The sequence below is a fragment of the Capra hircus genome, chromosome 1 (genome assembly GCF_001704415.2).
Source record: "Capra hircus breed San Clemente chromosome 1, ASM170441v1, whole genome shotgun sequence".
Lineage (NCBI taxonomy): Eukaryota > Metazoa > Chordata > Mammalia > Artiodactyla > Bovidae > Capra > Capra hircus.
Window position 1 is genome coordinate 125,120,509 of NC_030808.1, and position 24,703 is coordinate 125,145,211.

The 24,703-nt window shown below is 42.7% G+C and overlaps 1 protein-coding gene across 1 annotated transcript in view; it reads left to right on the forward strand.

The window, feature by feature from the left end:
• Nucleotides 1-24,703, forward strand: part of SLC9A9 (solute carrier family 9 member A9) — a 651,206-nt gene that overhangs the window by 491,330 nt on the left and 135,173 nt on the right. The window contains exon 13 of the mRNA XM_005675475.2: nt 23,536-23,587. Within this exon, the coding sequence (XP_005675532.2) occupies nt 23,536-23,587 (52 nt within the window). The remainder of the gene's footprint in view (nt 1-23,535; nt 23,588-24,703) is intronic.

Here is a 24,703-nt window from a genome sequence, read left to right on the forward strand (position 1 = left end):
TCATTATGGGTGAGAAATGAAAAAACTCTGAGTTGTGTCCAGAGAAAGCAGACTATGACTACAAACCCTTCTGTCTTCTGTAAGACGCCTTTGATAGAAGATGATGCAATACTTTTCAACAGATGATGCAGTACTTGAGGCAACATAATAAGAGCATTAAGGATAATAAAATAATGACTTATATCCCTGTTGTACCTAGGCAATCCCATCAGTTTTCTTGTTTTCCTATTAATTTAGTATTTTTAGCATCTTTTGGAATAATGAGTGATGAGGACATAATTCCTAGAATGATAAAATAGCAAAATTGTCAAGACAGAAAAAATAAGATGCCTAAGACTTTATAACATATTTTAGCTTTTTAAAAGGTCCAGTAGACCTATATTGGGATAAGTTTTTTAAAGTGGTATTATTTTATTTTTTTAATATGTCAGATTTCTCTCTGAGCTTTGGAAGACTTATAAGAAGAAAGATGCTGTTAAATAGCAATATTTACAAATAAAGCTACTCAAAACATAAGTTAAAATTAGATCCAGTGAATGTTGATGGTGTACGGAGGATAAAGAGATATATAAAATATATAGCTAGCATGTCAAACCATGATTTTGCAGATATTATTGCTTAAGATAAGCTAAGCTTGTAAGACATCAATTGAGCAGGACTTCCAAAACAGAGATAAACTACATAATTTGTCCAGGCAATTCACTAAACAAACTAATAAAAAATAGCAACATCATCATGCCCTAGGGGTAGGAGACAGGGCTAATCAGAATCCAGAATTGTTACAATATATATCTACAATGTCTATTTTTGTCAAAATATTATAAAATATGGAAAGTAACAAGATAATGTATCCCTTGAATAGGAAAACAACAACAAATAAGCAATTAAAAACTGCATTTGAATGGGGAACACGTGTACACCCGTGGTGGATTTATGTTGATGTATGGCAAAACCAATACAATATTGTAAAAAAATAATAATAATAAAAACTGCATTTGAGGGATCCTGGGTGAAGGAGACAAGTACTTCAAAGCAGCTATTATAAATATGTTCAAACAACTAAAACCATGAAACCATGTTTAAAAAAATTAAAGGAAAAGCAGGATGACCATGGCTCACTAATAGGGAATATCAATAAGGACATAGAAATCATATTGAAACATAGAAATTTAGACGTTGAAAAATACAACACTTGTTGAAATGGAAAATTCACTATAGGGGTTCAACTGTAGATTTGAACTGGAAAAAGAATCAGCAAACTTGAAGGTAGATAACTAGAAATTATACAATCTTAAAAACTAAAGAAAAGAATGAGGAAAAGTGAATAAATCCTCTGAGACACCATCAGGTACACAAACATGCTTGTAATAAGAGTACCAGAAGGAGAGGAAGGGCAGAAAAGTTATTCAAAGACATAATAGTGAAAATTTTCCAGGTATGATGAAAAACATTGATCTAAAACCTTCAGGTTCAATGAACTCCAAATAGAAAAAATGAAAAAAGAACCATATCTAGACATATTGTAGTCAAAATGTTGAAAGTAAAAGACAAAGAGAAAATCTTGAAAGCAACAGAGAAATAATGATTTACCACATAGAAGAAAATTCCAATGACATTACAGCTTACTTCTTATCAGAAACAAGTAGTCCAAAAAGCACTTGATAACATATTTTAAATGCTTCAAGAAAAAGAAACCGTTAGCCAAGAACACTACATCTAGCAAAATTATCTTGCAAAAGTGGGGAAAGCATAAAGACATTCCAAGATAAACAAAGACTAAGAGAATTTGTAGCTAGCAAACCTGCCTTACAAATAATATTAAAGGAATTCTCCAAGCTCAAAAGAAATAACACTAGACTATAATTTAATCCATATGAAAAACCAGAAGTTCTGGCAGAGGAAATCACCTATTAAGTATAAAAGACAACATAATTATGTATTTGTTTTCCTTTCTTCTCTTCATTAATTAGAAGACAGTAGGGTAAACAGTATCTATAAAATTTAATTCTCGGGGCCTCTAGCATATAAAGATATATGTTTGACCACAATAATACACAAGTCCACAGGAAGAAATAAAGAATACCAGGAACAGTGAATAAGATTAATATAAAAAGTTTGTAAATACATTTTTTGCTTTCTTCTTAATTTCTTAAAATGATGTGAGATTATATAAAGCACATTATAACACTAAACTGTTGTGTTTGTAAGATATATAAATGTGATATATATATATATATATATATACACATAGTATTAACAATATAAAAGAAGTGAGAAGGAATAGAGTGGAACAAATTTTCTATATCTCACTGAAATTAATTTAGTATAAACATGAAGTAGAATCTGATATGATGTATATTGTAATTCCCAGAGCAACCACTAAGAAAATTACTCAAAAAATATTTTAGAAGTTATTAGAAGAGCTAAAATGGTACACAGAAAGTATCCATTTAATACAAAAGAAAGCAATAATGGAAGAACAGAGAAATAAAAAAACACATACTTACAAAGTCACTTCAGACATGTCCAACTCTTTGCGACCCTGTGGATCATAGCCCACCAGTCTCCTCCGTCCATGGGATTCTCCAGGCAAGAGTACTGGAGTGGGTTGCCACTTCCTTCTCCAGGGGGCCTTCCCCACCCAAGGATCAGACCCACATCTCAGAAGTCTCCTGCATTGGCAGGTGTGTTCTTTACCACTAGCACCACCTGGGAAGCTCATGAAACATGTAGAAAAAAATAGCAAAATGCGGAGGTAAATATGACTATAGCAATAATTAAATATGGATGAACTAAATGAATGAAAAGGCAGAAATTATTGGAGTAGATTTTAGAAAGATAAAGTCCTTCTAGATTCAAAGATACAAGTAGACTAAAAGGCAAAAAATGGAAAAAGATATACCATGGACATAGTAACTGTAAGAGATCTGGAGCTGAATACTAATAGAGGATAAAATGGACTGTCTCACACACACACACTTTGCTAGAGATTCCTTTATAATGATTTTTTAAAAAGGGTCAATTATTAGGAAAATATAACAATTTTAAAGACATGTTCTTAACAACAAGCCCCAAAATACATGAAGCAAAACTGATAGAATGGAAGAAAGAAAGGTTAAAGAAAAATATTAAAGAAATAATGGTAGAAGTTGCTTTCAGTAATTTAAAAAATCAGAAAGGAATTTTGTGAATTACTGCAGCTTGAGAAATACCACCCCATGCCACATTGCAGCCATATTGTTTTCAGATTTCAAGTTCACTCCCTGGTGGCTCAGATGGTAAAGCGCCTGCCTGCCGTGCGGGAGACCCAGGTTCAATCCCTGGGTTGGGAAGATCTCCTGGAGGAGGAAATGGCAACCCACTCCAGTAATCTTGCCTGGAAAATTCCATGGACTGAAGAGCCTGGTGGGCTACAGTCCATGGGGTCGCAAAGAGTCGGACATGACTGAGCAACTTCACTTTCACTTTCACTGTATTGTTATATCCTGACACCACAGGAAATAGGTATCTTCAACTAATCTCTTCATTTTAATCTTTCATTCTCCTAAAAGTCCATTCTCACCAAAGGATATAGATGGTTTTAGAATCTCCCCCATCATTGTTCATCTGCTTATTCAAGGTAAGCAACATACAAAGTTGAAAGGAAACAACCTAAATTTTAAAAGTGTTTTACATCTGGGCTCTATTACTTACAACCGAATTACCTCTGAGACCTTGGAAGAAAAGCTATGACAAACCTTGACAGCATATTAAAAAGCAGAGACATCACTTTCCAAGCTATGCTTTTTCAATGTATGGATGTGAGAGTTGGACCATAAAGAAGGCTGAGCACCAAAGAACTGATGCTTTCAAACTGTGGTGCTGGAGAAGACTCTTGAGAGTCCCTTGAACAACAAGGAGATCAAACCAGTCAATCCTAAAGAAAATCAACCCTGAATATCCACTGGAAGGACTGAAGCTGAAGCTCCAATACTTCAGCCACTTGATGGGAAGAGCTGACTCATTAGGAAAGACCCTGATACTGGGAAAGATTGAGGGCAGGAGGAGAAGAGGGTGACAGGATGAGATAGTTGGATGGCATCATTGATTCAATGGCCATGGTTTGAGCAAACTCCAAGAGATAGTGAAGGATAGGGAAGCCAGGGGTTCTTCGGTCCATGGGGTTGCAAAGAGTCAGACACGACTGAGGGACTGAACAACAGCAAAGGCTGAGACCACCTGAAGTCCCTTCTGAGCCTTACATGAACTGCTTTCACCAAGCTCACCATCAGGAAGTCAGAAGGACCCAGATTGCTGAGGTGGTGAGGTCCACCTCACTGCTTCTCTAGATTACAACTTCAGCTTCCAGAAAGCCTTCTGTGAGCTTTTAACATTTTCTATAGACTTCAGTAGTTTAAGATGGAGCATTTAATAAAGCACATTTTGCCCCTGGATGTAATAAGAGGATTTGGTTCTAGAACACTTTTATGCCTCCTGTGTAGGTCCTAATAGGTCTGTGAAATGATCTACGCTCCTAATATCTGCAGTCAGCAGATTTTCCAAGTGAAAATCTGAGCCAGTCTAGGGCTGGGAGCCTTTATGTCAAGTTGGGCATGAATATGCAGATGCCCTAGAGAAACAGTTTAAAAGGCAGTTCCAGTTTTTATGGCTGGAAACAGAACTCTGTGTATGATTTGTTTATTATATTCAGGAGTTCCTCGAGAAATTTCATGTCTCTACAAAGTTCCTAGTTCAAAGTAAGAACTTTCTGCATCTGCATGCTTACACATATGAAATATTCCATTTTAGCCTGAGTTTTGGTAGGAAACAAACGATACATTCAAATTGATTCATTTAAAGGAAGTTAATAAAGGAAATATTTAGAAAGATATTGGTTGACTTAAGAAAACCAGCAAGGGATAGTGCAGCACCCTAGGACTAGAATCAGTGGAGAGCAGTTACAACCTGTACCTGAAAGGGCAGGGAAAGGGAGTATTGGCCAGAACCCAGAGAGAGCAGCTGCATGGAGCAGACTGACAGCAAGGAGCTGAGGCTTTGGGAGAGAGACACAGTCAACCATGGTGACCTAGCAAGGAGGGAGCCTGGAATAAATACCCTGTCTTCATTCACTTTCCTCCTTCCAGTATCTTGGAAGGAGTACTTCCCTTCAGCCAAAACCAATCCGGAGTCAGAGGGCAAGAGAACACACTTGAGGCTGTTCACATTGCTGAGCATCCCAGATCACAAGACAATGTAGAGGAGGAGGGAGAGAGGACATGGGGGTAAATGGAAAAAGTCACACAGTTCCCAAATCCAGGGATGGGGACAGCAAAAACAACTGTGAGGTTCTCTTATCCAATATCAGGACTACAGTGAGGCAATCAAGGTAGGTAAGATTTACAATTTAAGAAGATGCTCACTCTCTGGATCAGGCTAAGGTTGAGCACTTGCCTGATGGGGTCACCTAGTGCCAGCAAGCAGAGACTTGATTACCAAAATAAGACCAGATTTAGCCAGAGAATTGGAGTTGTTTACAATAGAATGTCAGAATTTATTTTTGGGGGGCTCCAAAATCACTGCAGATGGTGATTGCAGCCATGAAATTAAAAGACGCTTACTCCTTGAAAGGAAAGTTATGACCAACCTAGATAGCATATTCAAAAGCAGAGACATTACTTTGCCAACAAAGGTCCAACTAGTCAAGGCTATGGTTTTTCCAGTGGTAATGTATGGATGTGAGGATTGGACTGTGAAAAAAGCTGAGCACCAAAGAATTGATGCTTTTGAACTGTGATGTTGGAGAAGACTCTTGAGAGTCCCTTGGACTGCAAGGAAATCCAACCAGTCCATTCTGAAAGAGACTGGCCCTAGGATTTCTTTGGAAGGAATGATGCTGAAGCTGAAACTCCAGTACTTTGGCCACCTCATGTGAAGAGTTGGCTCATTGGAAAAGAACCTGATGCTGGGAGGGATTGGGGGCAGAAGGAGAAGGGGAAGACAGAGGATGAGATGGCTGGATGGCATCACCGACTCGATGGACATGAGTTTGGGTGAACTCCGGGAGTTGATGATGGACAGGGAGGCCTGGCGTGCTGCAATTCATGGGGTCACAGAGAGTCGGACATGACTGAGCAACTGAACTGAACTGAACTGAACTGAACAATAGAATTAGCAGAGGGGATATATTACCTTTTGATATGTAGTTATAAAAAAATTGTTAAAAGGTTTAAAAATATCTCTTCAGAGACTTTAAAGCTATCTCCTCAGAGACTTTAAAAACTTCTCGTTAGACTTTTCCCCAGAGATCCAAGCAGATAATACACTAGTTATACATGAACTGTCCAGAAGCTAGTGTGTTTAATGACCTGATGTTGGCATGAAGCACTGGATTTGGACTGTTGTTTTGTGTGGCTGTGTTATTGATTCCAACTGCACATTTTTTTACATTCTATCATTGCTGAAGTCAATCTTGTCTTATAATCAATGGAGTCAGAAGTGCAGTTAGTAGCATTTTTCTTCTTGTTGTTTAGTTGCTAAGGCATTTCCAACTCTTTTGCAATCGCATGGTCTGTGGCCCACGAGGCTCCCGAAGTATACAAAGTAATAGTGTACCTTGTAATGGCATCTTTGATTTGGTGAAATTTAGTGTCAGTACTTTGAGCATCTTCCCTGGTGGCTCAGAGGCTAAAGCATCTGCCTCCAATGCGGGAGACCTGGGTTCAATCCCTGGGTCGGGAAGATCCCCTGGAGAAGGAAATGGCAACCCACTCCAGTATTCTTGCCTGGAGAATCCCATGGACAGAGGAGCCTGGTAGGCTACAGTCCATGGGGTCGCAAAGAGTCGGACACGACTGAGTGACTTCACCACCACCACCACGTTGAGCATCTAGTATGGATTTCATATCTAGCATGTAATAATTGTTGTGATGTATTCTCAACAGGATTTCATGAATGAATGAATGAACAATTGAGCAAAGGAGGGAATGAATGAAAGAGTCCTCCTGTCCTAGCTGATATTTCCTTTTAGGGCTTGGATAGTGTGGTGTCAGGAAAAAATATTAGTTCATATACAATAGTTTAAGCTATTATCGGGCTTCCCAGGTGATGTTAGAGGCAAAGAACCCTCAGGCCAATGCGGGAGACATAAGAGACATGGGTTCAGTCCCTAGGTAGGGAAGATTCCCTGGAGGAGGCCATGGCGACCCACTCCAGTATTGTTGCCTGAAGAATCCCATGGACAGAGGAACCCGGCAGGCTATAGTCCATAGGGTCTCAAAGAGTCAGACACAACTGAAGCGACTTAGCACTGATGCCTGCATGCAAGCTATCATCATGATCTTCTGGAATGATCGGTTAAAAAAGCCTGAATGTTGCATTAGCCATAAGTATTCACTTAATGCTCATTATTTCATTTTCTGCCAAACTGATGCAAATTCTGTATACATGCTATACACTTCCTGTCGTTTTCATGATAACTTGAAACTCTGTTTTACAGCAAATTGTCACTCACTCATCTCATCTTCCTCTTTATCATCTGCTCTAAGATAACTCTTTCTAACACGTTTTCATTAATTTTCAGCTTACATTGCTGATTTTACCCTCTGAATCTGAAATCAAGGTGCAGTTTCCAGTGTCATTCTATTAATAGCATTAACCGTGAATTCTTAATGTTTTAAAATTTCATTTCATTTTAACACAATCCTGCATGCAGGCATACATTTTAGTCTCATGGTTAATAGCAGCTGGTTTAGCCAGAGAAAACATAATTCTTCTAGTGATTTACTTTAATCTGTTGCTGTAGGAAACTAACGTTATTTTCTTCTTTTTGATGAGTCATGTAGTAACAGCTTCCTATGTTAACCAATATCTCTTCCTTGTCAATTAAATTAAGATATTTATTCATTTTTAGCAAAAACAATATTGAGACTGGTATTTCTGACTTAACTCTCTTCTGGAGATAAGCTTTTCATTAATATATTATGTCACAAAGCTGAATATTAATTACTAATAGGATCATATGGCCTTAAAAAGTGTTAACCACCCCAAAAGAGAGTAAGATTTCAGGTGTTTTTAGAGGTTATGTATCACCATCTACTTCCAATTTGGGGTTTAAGTAATAGTCTTGGCAGCCATTATTTACCCCAAAGCTGTTTCCATTTCAATTTTAGTGATTTATTAGTGTTGGTGAAACAATCTCCTTTGGCTATTTTTTTCATGTTTACATCCATGTGGTTAATAATTCTGTACTATCTGCAGAATGTTGGTGACGGATAGCCAGAAGCAACAGATTTACTGGTGCAAAATTATTATAGAACCCAGTTCCAAGTGCTTTTTAATGGCTAGCTTAAAGAAACGTGTTATAAATCTTTTTTTAAAATTTTAATTATTAAGATACATGGTATTACAATAACTTCAGATCATCTTGTCAACCTCTATCTGCTTTAGATAAAGCATGCATTTTATCTAACAAAGCACTCCATTAGCACTCAATGTGTGCATGCATGCTCAGTTGCTTCAGTCATGTCTGACTCTTTGTGATCCCGTGGACTATAGCCCACCAGACTCCTCTGTCCACAGGATTCTCCAGGCAAAAATAGTGGAGTGGGCTGCCATGCCCTCTTCCAGGGAATCTTCCTGATCCAGGGATCAAACCCACATTTCCTGGGTCTCCTGCATTGCAGGTGTATTCTTTACCACTGAGCTACTGGGGAAGCCCATACGCACTCAATATATATTGGCTATTAAGCTTATAGCTGCTTTTTCGCACTCTTCCTTGCTCCCATACTCCATTGTGCCCTCTCTCAGTACCTTGGTGACCTTTAGGCTTTTGTTCTTACCTCTTTCTATTCTCAGGAATAAGCCTGGTCCAGTCACTTGTACTTTGTATGAATACAAGTCCAAATATTACCTCTACCAAGTCCTTGCCTTTAGGTCTAGTCTTCAGCTGGGAATGAAGCACTTTATCTCATCCTAAGGAAGTTCAGGCATTAGTAGTTAGAGATGGTCATGATGTGGGGTGGTAGCCTTCTCAAAACATCATGTAGATTACCTGCAAGAGTTAAAACCTAGAGTTAAAGCCATGGGGGCCAAGAGTTAAAGCCAATTTGGGAAGAAGAATTCAGGACAAGCGACTGGAATGTTTTTTTTTTTTAAGCGACTGGAATTATACCTTTTGCATCAGTTGTCTTATCGATAAATATCCATCAACTTTGCAAAGCTTTATTGTTCTCTTAGAATTATTTCCAGGACATCATCCCACATACATGTCTCTTGGTCATCATTTACTCCGGCTGGGTCAACTTCTCTCCAGGATTAGTGTTTAGAGAAATTTAATAGTTCGCTAAATGTATGTTTTGTATATCTCCCCCTCATTTTAAAGTCCATTCTTGATTCTTGTGGATGATTTCTCATGGGTAGAGTATATTCCTTGCATCAAGAGAATATTCCCATCCAAGGTCCTTCCCACTGAAGTCTGAGCATATCAAAGAACAGTGTGAAGCCTTGCTCTGAGGGGACGTCCAGACCCACGTCATACACCATGTGTGGTCTTTCCTGGAGAGCAGGGTTCAGGTCACAGTTCCGCCTGGAGTTCCTTACAGCGTGGGCTGGTTTGGAGTGAGGGAAGGAGATGTACTTCCGATATTGTCATGGGAGCCTATTTGTTTGACTGTGAAGTAACCTCGATAGTTTCCAGGTTTTAAGTTTTCCACTTCTCACTCAGACAGCTGACAGTCTGGGATTTATTTTCAACCACTTTGGGTTTCACACCCACATTGAAAGCAGGCTGCTACAACCACTTTATATTCAGTAATAAAGTGTCTCTCTTTTTTCTCATCCAACATCTTCAGTTTGACATTGAGAAGACACCCCACCTGATAACACACTAGAATTTAAACAAGCTAATCCACTTGAAAGGATGGTTTTTCTTGAAAGGGGATGAGCACTTGGCTCTGATAAATCCCTAATTGCCCAGGCAGGGCACCCAGAGTGAAGCCCTTAGGGAAGAAAGGGCAGATCCCTTGATAAGTTATTGCATCTGTCTTCCCACCAAAGTGTGTCAGTGTGCTTCCAGTTCAGTCAGTTCACTTCAGTCGCTCAGTTGTGTCCGACTCTTTGTGACCCCGTGAATCGCAGCACGCCAGGCCTCCCTGTCCATCACCATCTCCTGGAGTTCACTCAGACTCACGTCCATCGAGTCCGTGATGCCACCCAGCCATCTCATCCTGGGTTGTCCCCTTCTCCTCCTGCCCCTAATCTCTCCCAGCATCAGAGTCTTTTCCAATGAGTCAACTCTTCGCATGAGGTAGCCAAAGTACTGGAGCTTCAGCTTTAGCATCATTCCTTCCAAAGAAATCCCAGGGTTGATCTCCTTCAGAATGGACTGGTTCGATCTCCTTGCAGCTTCCAGCTTAGGTCAAAAGAAATTAGTCTGTATGTTCAGTCTCAATCCACTTTCTAATTGACTCTTATCTGTAGCCTGAAATTAGCTTACATCTTGGTAGAACTAAACATTCCAAACTCAAGGGAAGTTTTGCCAAATTTACAGAACAGGATGTAGAGCTGCCTTTGTGTCTGTGACATGTACTTGTTTATTGGTGTTTATTTGTCGAATAACATAACGTTTTCAGCATACTTTTATGTTCCCAAATGTACTTCTAAATTTTCAGAGTATAAACACTAGTCCCATGACTCATCTACGCATCCAGAGCTCGCCTCTGCTTCTCAGTGTTTGCACTGTAAATAAGCCTCCACCGGAGGAAGTCACATGGAAATGGACTTAAAGGTCAGGTGATAAAGGGTGAAACATAGCTCCATTGTGGAGATAATCACAGTTCAATCTTTATCCAGGAGGCCTAAGCAGCAAAGACAACAACATCCACAACCACCACAACCGAACAGCAGCTACCACTTCTGAGCACCGTCTCAGTGAAGTCCTGTACTGACCCCTTACATGCATCAACTCACAACACCCCCATGGAATAGTTGCTATTTACATTTCATTTCATGGAAAGAGAGGTACAGCTTCTTGCCTATAATCACACAGATAAGTGGTGGGACCAGCTTATCAGAGTGTCTAACTCCTGATAATCATGCTATATGCCTCTTGTTAGCTGTTACCTAGTACTTTGAGTACGCTGTGTCAACACACTATTAAAGAGAGAACAGATCCTTCTCTAGTCTGATCAGCCTGACAGTGACTCAAGAAATCTGTTCTGCATCCATAGTCTCATATAAAACAAATATCACATGGGCAGTCACGGGACATCAAGACAGGAATGTGACATGAAACCTTGATCAGACAAGTCCCAGGGATAGAAAAGTGTAACCCAGCAGACCATCCAGGAGACCAACAGATGACAGTGTGTCCATCTGCTGGTGGAGACCCAGAGGGACAGCTCTGCTCTCAGCAGCATCCCCAGACTTCCCAGTATCTTACTCATCCACATGAGTTCACAGTCACATCAAATACTTCATGTCCCCAAATTATGGAACCTCCCTTTCTCCCTTCACTTCAGTGGCAGATATATTATTTTATCACTCCCCAAATTTAACATCAGAGTTGCTTGTGAGTACACATTACCCTGTGAGGTCTAAATCCAGTCTTCTGATAGAAGTGTCAACCGTCTACCCAGTTACTTATCAAGGGGACTCGCTATCACACCTCTGTGATATCCATCATTCTTTGCTTGAAAGCAAACAAGAAATGGTGGAGCAGGTAACTTTTCTTGATACTGAGCTTACATGGACTACATTTGAGTAACTTCCATGTGGCACTGTCCCGTGTAATCGATATTAATTCAAACTACAATTTTTCTACATCTATTGCCACAGCCTTCATCCAGAAAATGTTTACCTCTTTTCAGACTGTGATAAATTACCCATGAGAGCCTCCTTCCTAAGCCTCTCTGTAGCCCTTCTTAAATAAGATGTCCAAACTGTCTTCAGATACTGAATGCAGTACACCCTCTCCAGCTTCCATGACCATTCCCAGTCCACTGATCTTGGCCTTGAAATGCCCATTTTCTCTTATGGTTCAGCCTCCACTTCAGAGAAGCAAATAGTTTAAACTGTTAAGAGGGAGGGGCTGCTTTTCTCGAGCTTATAAGACTGTAGAGAGCTGACCTTGCTTCACTCACAATAGAAGTGCTCAGAACTTACTGATGCTGAGGTTCTGTTCCAACTTCCTAATAAGATATGCCTCAGGGCACATTACCAAAAGGGAGACATGGGGGAAGTGATAAATTAGGAGATTGGGATTAACATATACAAAGTGCTGTATGTAAAATAGGTAACTGTATAGCACATGGAACTATACTCAATTTTCTGCAATAACCTATATGTGAAAAAGAATATATATATATATATATATATATATATATATATATATATATATATACACGCTTGCATGCTCATGCTCAGTTGTGTCTGACTCTTTGGGACCCCATGGACTATAGCGTGCCAGGCTCCTCTGTCCATGCAATTTTCCAGGCAAGAATTCTGGAGTCAGTTGCCATTTCCTACTCCAGGGGACTTTTCCAACCCAGGGATAGAACTTGCATCTCCTGCATTGGAAGGCGGATCCTTTACCAACTGCGGCACCATGTAAGAGACATACATACATATGTCTTCCCATATATATAGGCTTCCCATATACATATATGTTTGTATACATAACTGATTAACTTTTCTGTACAACTGAAACTAATACAACACTGTAAGTCAGCTATACTGCAATAATTTTTTTTTAATGAAAGAAAATCCACACATATTCCTCCCATATATGGTTAATGGCAGGGATGAACCATTCAGATATCCTGAGTAGAAACTCAGAAGCCTCTCAGTAGATTCCTCTCCTTCCCTCCAGGTCAGTCCACCACATATCGCAACCCCTGGCTCCTCCATATACAAATCTCTCAAATCCATCTCTTCTCCACTACCGCTATCTTAACTTAGATTCTTGCATGGACCATTGAAGTAGTCTACTAAATGACCTCTATACCTCTAGTTTATTAATATCTCAATTTTGCCAGTGGTTTTCTAGAACATGAATGCGAGTACTTCAACCCCTACTGCCTACAGGAAAACAAAACAAAAAACACCCTCCTAAGCATAGCATAGCTTGAACATACAACATTCTAGATGTTCCACATTTGAGATGCTCAAGCTGGATTTAGAAAAGCCAGAGGAACCAGAGACCAAATTGCCAACATCCTCTGGGTCATCAAAAAAGCAAGAGAGTTCCAAAAAAATATCTACTTCTGCTTTATTGACTATGCCAAAGCCTTTGACTGTGTGGATCACAACAAACTGTGGAAAATTCTGAAAGAGATGGGAATACCAGACCACCTTACCTGGCTCCCAAGAAACCTGTATGCAGGTCAAGAAGCAACAGTTAAAACTGGATATGAAACAACAGGCTGATTCCATATCGGGAAAGGAGTACATCAAAGCTGTATATTGTCACCCTGCTTATTTAACTTATATGCAAATTATATCATGTGAAATGCCAAGCTAGATGAAGCACAAGCTGGAATCAAGATCGCTGAGAGAAATATCAGCAACCTCAGATATGCAGATGATACTACTCTTATGGCAGAAAGTGAAGAACTAAAGAACCTGTTGATGAAAGTGAAAGAAGAGAGTGAAAAAGTTGGCTTAAAACTCAACATTAAGAAAACTAAGATCATGGCATCCGGTCCCATCACTTCATGGCAAATAGATGGGGAAACAATGGAAACAGTGAGACACTTTATATTTGGGGTTCCAAAAACACTGCAGATGGTGACTGCAGCCATGAAATTAAAAGACATTTGCCCCATGGAAGAAAAGCTATGACCAACCTAGACAGCATATTAAAAAGCAGAAACATTACTTTGCCAACAAAGGTCCATCTAGTCAAAGCTATGGTTTTTCCAGTAGTCATGTATGAATGTGAGAGTTAGGCTATAAAGAAAGTTGAGTGTCTAAGAATTGATGCTTTTGAACTGTGGTGTTGGAGAATATTCTTGAGAGTCCCTTGGACTGCAAGGAGATCCAACCAGTCCATCCTAAAGGAAATCAGTCCTGAATATTCATTGGACTGATTCAAGGACTGATGTTGAAGCTGAAACTCCAATATTTTGGCCACCTGATGTGAAGAACTGACTCATTTGAAAAGACCCTGATGCTGGGAACGATTGAAGGCAGGAGAAGGGGATGGCAGATGATGAGATGGTTGGATGGCATCACCGAATCAATGGACATGAGTTTGAGTTAACTCTGGGAGTTGGTGATGGACAGGGAGGCCTGGTGTGCTGCAGTTCATGGGTCACAAAGAGTCGGACATGACTGAGTGACTGAACTGAACTGAAGCATAGCATTCAATATCCCTTACGATTTGGCCTCAAATTACTTTCTGATTTCACCCAGAGTGACTCTTCCCTCCTCAACATACATAATAACTCTCACAGTCTACTTGTACAGTTATTTGCTATGTTCTAAATCTACTTTCGGAGAAGGCAATGGCACCCCACTCCAGTACTCTTGCCTGGAAAATCCCATGGATGGAGGAGCCTGGTAGGCTGCAGTCCATGGGGTCACTGAGGGTTGGACATGACTGAGCAACTTCACTTTCGCTTTTCACTTTCATGCCTTGGAGAAGGAAATGGCAACCCACTCCAGTGTTGTTGCCTGGAGAATCCCAGGGATGGGGGAGCCTGGTGGGCTGCCATCTATGGGCTCGCACAGAGTCGGACATGACTGACACGACTTAGCAGAAGCAGCAAATCTACTTTGCTCGTTTAAATTTCTAACCTTTTGCCCATGCTATGCCCTCAGTCTGGAGTGCCCTCCGTCAACCTCTCTTTCACTAAATGCTCATGAGGTGTGGGTCCCAGTCTATGAATAGTGATGCTCTGAGCTCAGGATGCCTAAGGCACTAACTCACCATATCCCTCGTAGAGACCTCACAGACATTTCCCCTACTTGGGTCAACGTGTCAGCTGGACCAGCCCTTGTGGTCTCGGTGATGATTGCAGGACACACACTTCCAGAGACTATCAGGGAACTTTAAGGAACAAGACTCATTGCTCAGAGGGTAAACGTGGCACTCCTGAGGCCACACAGCAAAGTCATGGGGAGACAGAGAGAGAATAGGGATCTGGGGTTCTGCCTTTATTAGATCGGAGAATAGAGTATCTGGGTTTTGGGGTGCTCACTCTTTATTGGCTAATTAAGCAGGAATTCAGGGGAAAGAGAATCTGAGTCACTCACGCAGTCAGTCCAGTCCTCTGGGTTATCCTAGACTTTCTAAAAGAGGGAAATTAATGGGTGGATGCAGCCTAATTCCTCACTGGTTGTTTTGCTAGGAACTGTATCATTTAGCCGGCAATATGTTTATTGAAGATAGATGTCTTTAGAAATGGATGCTTCAACAATCAAAATCTTAATGTCAGGCACTCACACTACACTCCCTTTTCAATATCCAACTCCTCTTTGAAATGTGCCCAAGCCCTTCACAACCCATCTTGGCTGGACTCTTTGTTGGTGAATTTCAATAATTCCATGTACAGTGCCTACCTCACTGTACTTTAGTTCTTTACTTCCTTCCAATGTCTGTCTTTTCGATTACATCTGGGGTCACTGATGGCAGGAATCCTGTCATTGACTTATGTATCTTAGCATCTATTATTTATGGGCTTCCCTTGTGGCTCAGCTGGTAAAGAATCACCTGCAATGTGGGAGACCTGGGTTTGATCCCTGGGTTGGGAAGATACCCTGGAGGAAGGGAAAGTCGGTCCACTCCAGTATTCTGGCCTGGAGAATTCCATGGACTCTATAGTCTGTGGGGTTGCAAAGAATCGGACATGAATGAGTGACATTCACTTTGCTTCACTTCATCTATGATTTATAGACAATCTACTCTTGGTTTTAATCTATGCTGTATTTGCCATTCAATATGTTGTTGTTGTTAAGTTGCTAAGTTGTGCCTGACTCTGTAGCACTGTAGTCCACCAGGCTCCTCTGTCCATGGGATTTCCCAGGTAAAACTACTGGAGTGGGTTGTCATTTCCTTCTCCAGGGGATCTCCTCGACTCAGGGATCAAACCAGCATCTCCTGCATTAGAAGGCAGATTCTTTACCACCAAGCCACCAGGGAAGCCCCACGATTCAATTTAGGGTATATCAATTTCTCCCTAATAACATCAAGAACATAAGTTAATGTTTCATAAGTGCTTCTTAAGTGGCAGCCAACATTTTACACACTTTATATGTATTAACTCATTTTATCCTTATAATAATCCATACATTGATATATATTTATCTCCATTTACAACTGAGAAAGCTGAGGTTTAGAGAGATAAGTAATTTGTCCCAAAATTATAAATGCAATAAATCCTAGAAGTGAGATTTGAACCTATAGAGCCTGGCTACAGACTCCCAACTCGTCTAATTACTGTGCAGCACAAAATAAAATGAACTGGGATTTTTCCAATTATATTAGCCTATTTTTGTATTTCCCTAAAACCAATGTAAAATATTTGAGTGTTTAATTATATTAATTTTGGTCATACACAAGCCCGACTAATATTTATTCAAATAACATGGGGTGGGGACGGGGTGAAGTAGCAGATTGGGGCCCCATGTGATGTTCCCATGGCTACACAATAGTCTCCAAGCCTCAGCGGGTGTCTTTCAGACTCCTTCATTGTCCAGCCGTATTTGTTGTGCTCAATATCCAGTGGCTCTTCCCTTACTGAAAATGTCATTTTATTTACATTCAGCCATCAAATACAGTTCTTAGAGGAAATGGTTTCTCCTCCCCCACCACCTGGCCGCTGTCAGCCACTGGGGGCGGTAGGGGGGGGGTGGCGGGGGAGGGGGTGCTCAAAAGAACCAAGCTGAACAGCAAGACTATTGGAATTCACACAATGAGAGTAAGCCCTGGTAATATTTCACTGGCTTTCCGGAGGTGCTAAGTGATAAGGATCAGAATGGATTTTGTTGGCTTTAATGGGAAAAGTGAGCCTTTTGTTAGTTACTTACCTTGCTTCCCCTCTAAGGAAAAACCCAGTTTTGGAGCATTCGTTTTGCCGTGATTGGATATGGGAGCATCCTGAGACTCCAGTATGTCTAATAAAACTCTCCAAAGAATGGAGGTGCCCCGGGAGAAGAGGGATGCCCAGAGATGTGTTTGGCTCTGAAAACAGCACTGGATGCTTGCTGTAAATGAGGAACCTGGAGTGAGATGTTCCAGGGCACAGCTGGGAATATGTGCAAAGCTCATTTTCATTTTCATTTAAATACCATAGAGGCAGCACTCAACTTGCTTAAAATTAAAAGTTACATCAAAAATGCAAAACATGGTATAAAACTTTAACCAGTCTTCTTAGTTGCTTTTTAATCCTTCACTGGCTCTTCATATTCTCTATATTCAACTCTCTATATTTTTAGACATCTTCTTGGGCTGTGGTAGTTCCTCCATCCACCCTCAGCTTCCCCTTCTAAACTTGAGTGTATCTTTGTGGTTATTTATCTGCTAGCTTACCTATTCTTGGGCTTCCCAGGTGGTGCTAGTGGTAAAGAATTAGCCTACCAGTATCAAAGACGGAAGAGATGTGGGTTCAGCCGCTGGGTAGGGAAGATCCCCTGGAGGAGGGCAGAGCAACCTACACCTGTATTCTTGCCTCGAAAATCCCATGGACAGAGGAGCCTGGCGAGCTACAGTTCACGGGGTCGCAAACAGTCAGACACAACTGAAGTGACTTAGCATATAGCACATTACCTACTCTTTATAATAATGTATTGTTTCCTTTTTACCTGCCTTCTCTTTGCTCTCTTTTTGTTCATTCTTCCCTTCCTTCCCTTTGCTCTCTAAACTCCTTCCTTTCCTTCTTTGTTGCCCTCTCACCTCCCTAGTCTACCAGTAAATTGTGAATGAATTCCAGTGTGGGAAGCTGCATAAATAGAACTGATATTTACTGTGAAACCGGAAATCCCTGCTGTGCCCTGGCCACTACCTGTGGCTCCACTGTAGCTGTTAGTTTACACTAGAGGTTTGCCCAGTGCAGGATCAGGAACTAGAAGGGCTGAGCAGTGAGCATGGCAGTACTGAGCTCTGGCCCCGCTGATTTTAAAAAGCACTGATAATAATAAAAATAATAACCTAGGGAGTTCCCTGGCAGTCCAGTGGTTAAGACGCTACCCTGCCAGTGCAGGGGACGCAGGTTCAGTCCCTAGTCAGGGAACTAAGATCCCACATGCCAGGCAGTGCAGCCAAAAGATAAAAATGAGCAGACAATAAAGAGGTTCTGGAAAGAACGATTATTTGTAAATAATAATAACATGGACAATAGCTGCTAACATGTCTTAAGAGCTCAGTAGGTACCAGGCCCTAAGCTAACACTTTACAAGTATTTTCATTTAATCTTCACCATAACCCTAGGAGAAGGAAATGGCAACCCACTCCAGTATTCTTGCCTGGGAAATCCCATGGGCAGAGGAGTCTGGTGGGCTACAGTCCATGGGGTCGCAGAGTCAGACATGACTAAGCACACACACACAGCAACCCTAGGAAGCAAGTTCCATCATTATCCCATTGTACTAACCAGAAAACCTAGGCAGTGAGCAATGCAGGTCACACAGCAAAGAAACTCTTAACAACTGGGTCCACTCACCCTTCAATGGCCACAGGGTGACCTTGAGTCTGGGATTCCAGCCAAGGCTGCTGTCTCCTGAAGAGCGCTGGCTAGACGCATGGCTGGCTCTAACCTCAGGAGAAAAGAGGGTGGGCCAGCAGGACAATCACAGGTGCCCCAGGAGGGGTTCTGTCTGGAAGCAGAGGACAGAACAGAAGACGTACGGCTACTTGCCATCCAAGTCAGTGAAAACTTTAAGTGATGGCGCATCTGAACGAAGTTAGCGCAACAAGATGGATAGTCCACGATGGTGATCAGAAGAGGAAGGGCAGGAGGAGGAGGTTCAGAAAAAGAGGCAAGGCATCACAGATGGCCAGGGATGGCCAGCATGGCCCAGCCACCAACTGGAGTTTACAGAGAGTGTTCAGTCAATGGAAGAGGCACTGATCCAGGCAGGGCCAGAGCACAGGGGCCACACTGGGCACTGAGGCTCAGAAACAAGGACGCATCCAGTTACCAGCCCCGCGGCACTGCCTCCAGGTCAGAAGAGCAGAAAGGGCAGTTCAAGGCTGTGGGAAAGATGCTGAAGAAACTAGGATATCCCCTCAGGGGTTGTCCTTTATCCCACACACCCGTGATCTCGCCTGGGGAGCTGCTGTATACACAGGTGGTGCCACATGCCGGGGTGACGTGGTGTCTTCTTTCTAATAATCTCTCAAGATCCCATAGTATGTAGGTGATCTTATGCATAAAAGTGAGGGGACTCAAGGGTAACCCTTTACGGGGTTACTTGCACACTCTGATTTGCTTTCTCAAAGAAGAGAGTAAGAGATACAGATGCAACTGGCATGTTGGCTTACCCCTGGGGATGCTGTGTGTATGTGCCATGCACGCTGATGCCAGTATACACATCACAATCGAGAAAATGCAGAAAATTGCCCTCAGAGGCAATATGGGGGTCGGGGGAGTGTGGGGGTGGACAGTTGGTCTGTGGGTGTGCAGGGTGTAGCAGAAGACAAGCTATTCTCTCAGAAGCCCTTCTAGAATGCTTCAATTATATTATATTGTCACACATGTGTATGTATTATAAACTTAAAAAGAAAACATGTACTAAATCTGACCCTCAGGTTGTCATACTAAATATATACACCTATGGCTAATACGGTTGATGTATGGCAGAAACCAAATAAATTTTTAAAAATATCCTATGATAAGCCATAATGAAAAAAATATAAAAAATAAAAAGGCAAACACAGAGTTAATATGCTGACATATTGTTGCAGGCAGGAAATCTAATTGGCAGATACAAGAATTTCAAAAAGAAAAAGAATAGTAGCCAGGGACCATTTAATATGGGCATAAAGAGGTTCACTTGCCTCTTGGAAATCATTATAACACAGTGAGTGTTAGATTTTATGGGGCCAGTGGCGATCCTGAGACCTCCAGTAAAGCTCCAAGTTACCCCCATCACACTGTGTTTAAGGAGGCAGGGAGCCAGGTAATATATTTTAGCAAGATTCCTATCAAAAGAAGCCAAAATCACCAGTGAGAGAAGCCTTCACTCTTTGGTGCCTTTCCTTCATAGCCCTTAAATTATAATAAACTTTTCAGATTTTTAAAAAATTAGATCTACCCAACTGTATGCCCTGTGAGGACAGGAACCACGTCTTCTCTGTTCTCCTAGTTGCCCCAGAAGGGAAATAACTCACACGCACATAGGGTTCTGTTTCAAGCCTCATGAGACTTTTTTTTAATATTTATTTATTTGGCTGTGTCGGGTCTTAGTTGCAGCACACAGGATCTACACTGCATCATTCAGGAACTTTGGTTGCTACTCGGGAGCTCCAGAGGACGCGGGCTCAGTTGCCCCACAGCATGTGGGATCTTGACTCCTCATCCAGGAATCAAACATTCATCCCCTGCATTGGAAGGTGGATTCTTAACCACTGAACCACCAGGGAAAACCCAAGTTCCTTGAGATGTTTAGTCTGCTCTAGGCAAGGAAGACAGCAGGCCTGGCCTCAGGAGCAGATGCTGAGCTTCCATGAAATGGGAGGTGGGGAGGAGACATGTTCTTCCTCTGAGAAAGCAGATCTCTTGGACCCCCGAGATGCTCTTCACGCAGTCCCGCATAAAACTGAAAGACATAAACTGTTCCCTCTCCTTCCTCTCTTCCATCTGGCTTCTGGAATAACTGAAACTAGCCTGGTCTACTGTGATGGCTGCTGGGGAGGAGAGCCTAAATGTCAGTGGAAAATCTCAGTGCTGCCTCCGACTTTAAACGTTGGGTTTCTTGTGAAATTTGACTTTTGTTCCCTCCAGTTTTCTAGACAGAGAACTGAAAAAAAGGGGCCCTAAACAGATGCAGCCGTGGAAAATTCAGGGCCCTCAGTCCAGTTCACTGCCTGCATGGGTGCTGGTTAGCTCTTGGGGCTGGGGAGGGGTCCAGACTTACTCAGTGATAAAGGCTCCTGCAGAGAACTCAGGCCTACCAGAGACATGAGAAGGGGGGCTGGGGCCCACTGTTCACAGAGGCTGGGCTCAGGTCAGCCGCACCGCAGGCTCATTGCCTAGACTCACCTCAGAAGGCTGGGCCTCAACTCCCCTCCATTCTGCCTCCCCTACTCCTTCCTCCGTTCCTCAGGATCCCACCCGCTCTATCCTCTTCCGGCCCCCTCCCCGTCTCCACCCCCCTCCCCCCCTCCCCATCTCCACCTCCCCCCCTCCCCCTCCCCTCCCCCTCCCCTCCCCCTCCCCTCCCCCTCCCCTCCCCCTCCCCTCCCCCTCCCACCTCCCCGCCTCCCCCTCCCTTCTTCTCATCCCTCTAGGCCCCTCCTTTCTCCTTCCTGACCCCCTTTCCCTCTCCCCCTCATCCTCCTCTCCCCCAACTTCAATAAAACAGGTCAAATGGCTCTTTCTACTCTAAGAAAATCAAAGGTTAGCCGCCACCAGAGGCTCTTTCCAGTTACCTGAAGGCCTAAAGATTCCACACACAGTCAACAGCTACCCACCTCCCCCTGGGTTAGCGAGAAGGGGCCCTTCTGGCCCAGAGGTCACTAGTCTTAGAAGAATCAGAGGTGTTTGAAACCGGCCGCCTCTGCACTGCAGCCTTCCTTTCACAGGCTAGCACATCTGCGGGACTGGTGCCTGCCACCTGCCTCCCCTCCCCGACCCAGAGGACAGAACTGGAGCACCAAAGAAGAGTTTCCGGGGGCAGGAGGGCAAGGAAAGACTCCAAAGCGCTGGAGGTTGTGGCGTTCTCAGGAAAGGCTCTGGCGGAGCTCGAGCAGGTGGCTGAGGCCCTGAGCCACCACCCCCGACCCCATCCTGCCTGCCACAGGCAGAGGCCCACTGCCCAGAGCAGAGGAAGTTCAAGCTCCAGGCCCTCACGTGCTCCGGCCCTTCCAAGGCCCTGGGAAGAGCCCCAGCATTGTGTTCCCAGGGTCCTATGTTTTTGTAAGGTTTGCAAAAGGAATAGAGTTTAACCACTGTCGGGTTGGATCGCTGTTTCTTTCTACTACCGTTTCCTCTCAGGCTCACTTCGCCCTGGTCAGATGGCTCTGGTGTGGCCCTGGGCATCTGGGGGTCTGACCAAGGGGAAACTGAATCGGGCGTCCATTCAGCTTATCCTCAGTGGGGTTTCGTGGTCTGCTGTCACTCTGTGAAGGGCAAGTCACTGCTGGTCCTTCTGCAGGGACCGCTCACAGGCACAGAGCCACGAGGCTGAGCCCCAGTGGAACGTGCTCTATGGTACCTGACTTGGCAAGTGTATGGTTAGTGGAAGAAAAACAAGGCTTGAAATGCCCTGAGCCAGGAGCTAGTCTGTGGAAAACTCTTCCAGTTGTGAGATGTGTAAAATTCCAAGTGGAGGATTCCGTTCTCATCAATGTGCCGTCAAAATGGAAATTCAAGAATACTTATATTCAGTAAAGCAGCACTTACTGATAAATGCACTGGGTAGTAGTGTTGATGAGAATCGCCTGAAGGGAAATTTATCAGAAATCTTGTCTTTTCAGGGTATTAATCTTTAGCGGTATTGCACACAGCAAGTGTGTCTGTGTAAGGAAGCATGCTATAATGACTCCCAATTATTAATAATTTCCATCAGTCTTGCTGGAGGAAAGACGACCTTATCTTCCCATTCTCTCTTATATGATGTCATTATATCATGTAAACAGAGTAAGAAAGTATACAGGCAAAACTCAGGAGGAAAAGTTATTTTAGAGGTGTATCAGACAGTAAATTAATTAGAACATTATACATCTTATAGATTTCAAGATGTCTGTTGCACAGATTTTTAAATTATTTATTGTGTTACAATTTATTTTCTCTTTGTAAAGAGTCACTTTCATACCTCATTTTGTATTTGTATTTTTGCATTTATTTGCGTAAAGAGAGCCCCCTAAATCATATAAGTCCCACAAACCTGGATCCTCCCTACTTGCCAGCCTCCATGAGCATCTGGACAAAGATCAGATGTTCCCCTAAATACAATATTGTAAAGCAGCTAAAAAAACCTTTTTTGTTGTTTGTTTCTGTCCTGGGAAGCCTGCTGCAGCCCGGGCCCCCACATACCTGAAGCAGTGTGGTCAGTGAGTCCTGCCAAAGAAGCAGGTGGCCCTCCCTCCAGGAGCCCTGTTTGGGGGCCCTGGAGGTCTTTCCCTGAGGGCTTCGCTCCCAGATTCTCTTGCTGGGAAAGACAGCAGTGGGGAACAGCTGTCGGTGCTCCGTTCCGCCAGCTATACAGAGGCCCAGCTGTGCGAGCTCTCCTTTTCCCATAAATCTATTTGATGTTCCCTGGATTCAGGGAGAGGTACGAGGGTTTTCTGCCAAACCAGTCCTCTGATTCGTACTCTCTTTGGTTCAGGTGGTCTGACCTAAGAGACTGTCTCGTCTCATCTGCACAAGACCCTTACCAGTTCTCTCTTCTCTTTAACAGGGTTGGTGTAGACCTGGATGAAGATCAGAAGGAGGAACCCTCCTCACACCAGGCAAGTCAAAAAAGCGGAGGAATAGAGAACAACAACCTGAGCTGTTCTGTTTCATAGCCAGGAAGCCCCATTCTAAAGGGGGCTATTTCCTCAGATAAAACAAATCAGATGACTATAAAATACGTGGGAATTCAGGGTATCTGTAACCTTTGTATCACCTCTAGTCTGCTTTGTATCACCAGCAGGCACTTGTGCCCTCTTTGCGGCCTCAGAAAGCCTGGAAAATGCAATGTGGGAGCAAAAGCATGGCTCTTGGAATCAGGCAGCCTGGAGTTCAAATCCCTGCCCAGCAGCTTGCTTGCTGTGGTCATTTCAGTGAAATTGATTTGATGCACATTCAACACATGTGGGGTACAAAACAGATGGGCCTGCTTCTCCTGCGTGACTTCTCATTTATCAGGTTGAGGTATACAGAAATACAGAAACATTAAAAATCTGCAAAACACAGCCTGAAAATCCTAAGGGAAAATAGTTCAGGACAACATGCTGTTACCTCAAGTAAGAGAAGTGTAGTCTCCAAACTCTGGACTTGAATCTAACGTCAGAGTAAAGTCTATCACTGGCAATTTCGCTTTAGTTGTTTTTCACTTGGTACCCAAAGTTAACAACTGTGTAGCCATGTTGCACCTTTTGCTGAAATTGCAGGTAGACAGACATGAAATCACAGGTAGAATAACATCATAAATAAGTGATGCTGCTTAATGAATCGTGTCCTGATCCTATCTGAATTTGAAAAGAATCCATCGCTTTGATCTCGTGTTTTCTTCCTACCATTACATCAATGAGACATAGCTGGTTAGCGCTGCCAGGCAAGTTGCTTCCGCTTTCCTGGTTCACACAAAGAAGGAAGGATGCTATGCTCTACTGTAAGGGCTGGAAAATTAAGTTGGCAATGATCCGGCTCATACGCACTTTGAATTTCTTCTGCCACATGTGTTCCAAGGTCAGGCTGGTGCTGTTTTCACTGACTTTATTGCCCAGAAAAGACACCTAACTGCAGGACTGAGCCCAGCAGGGGTGTCGGCACACTGGGATTAGGGCCAGAGTATTGACCTTCGGAAGGTGATCAAAACCGTCTCCTTACACTGGTGGGCTATAATGAGTCGTCAGGAAGGG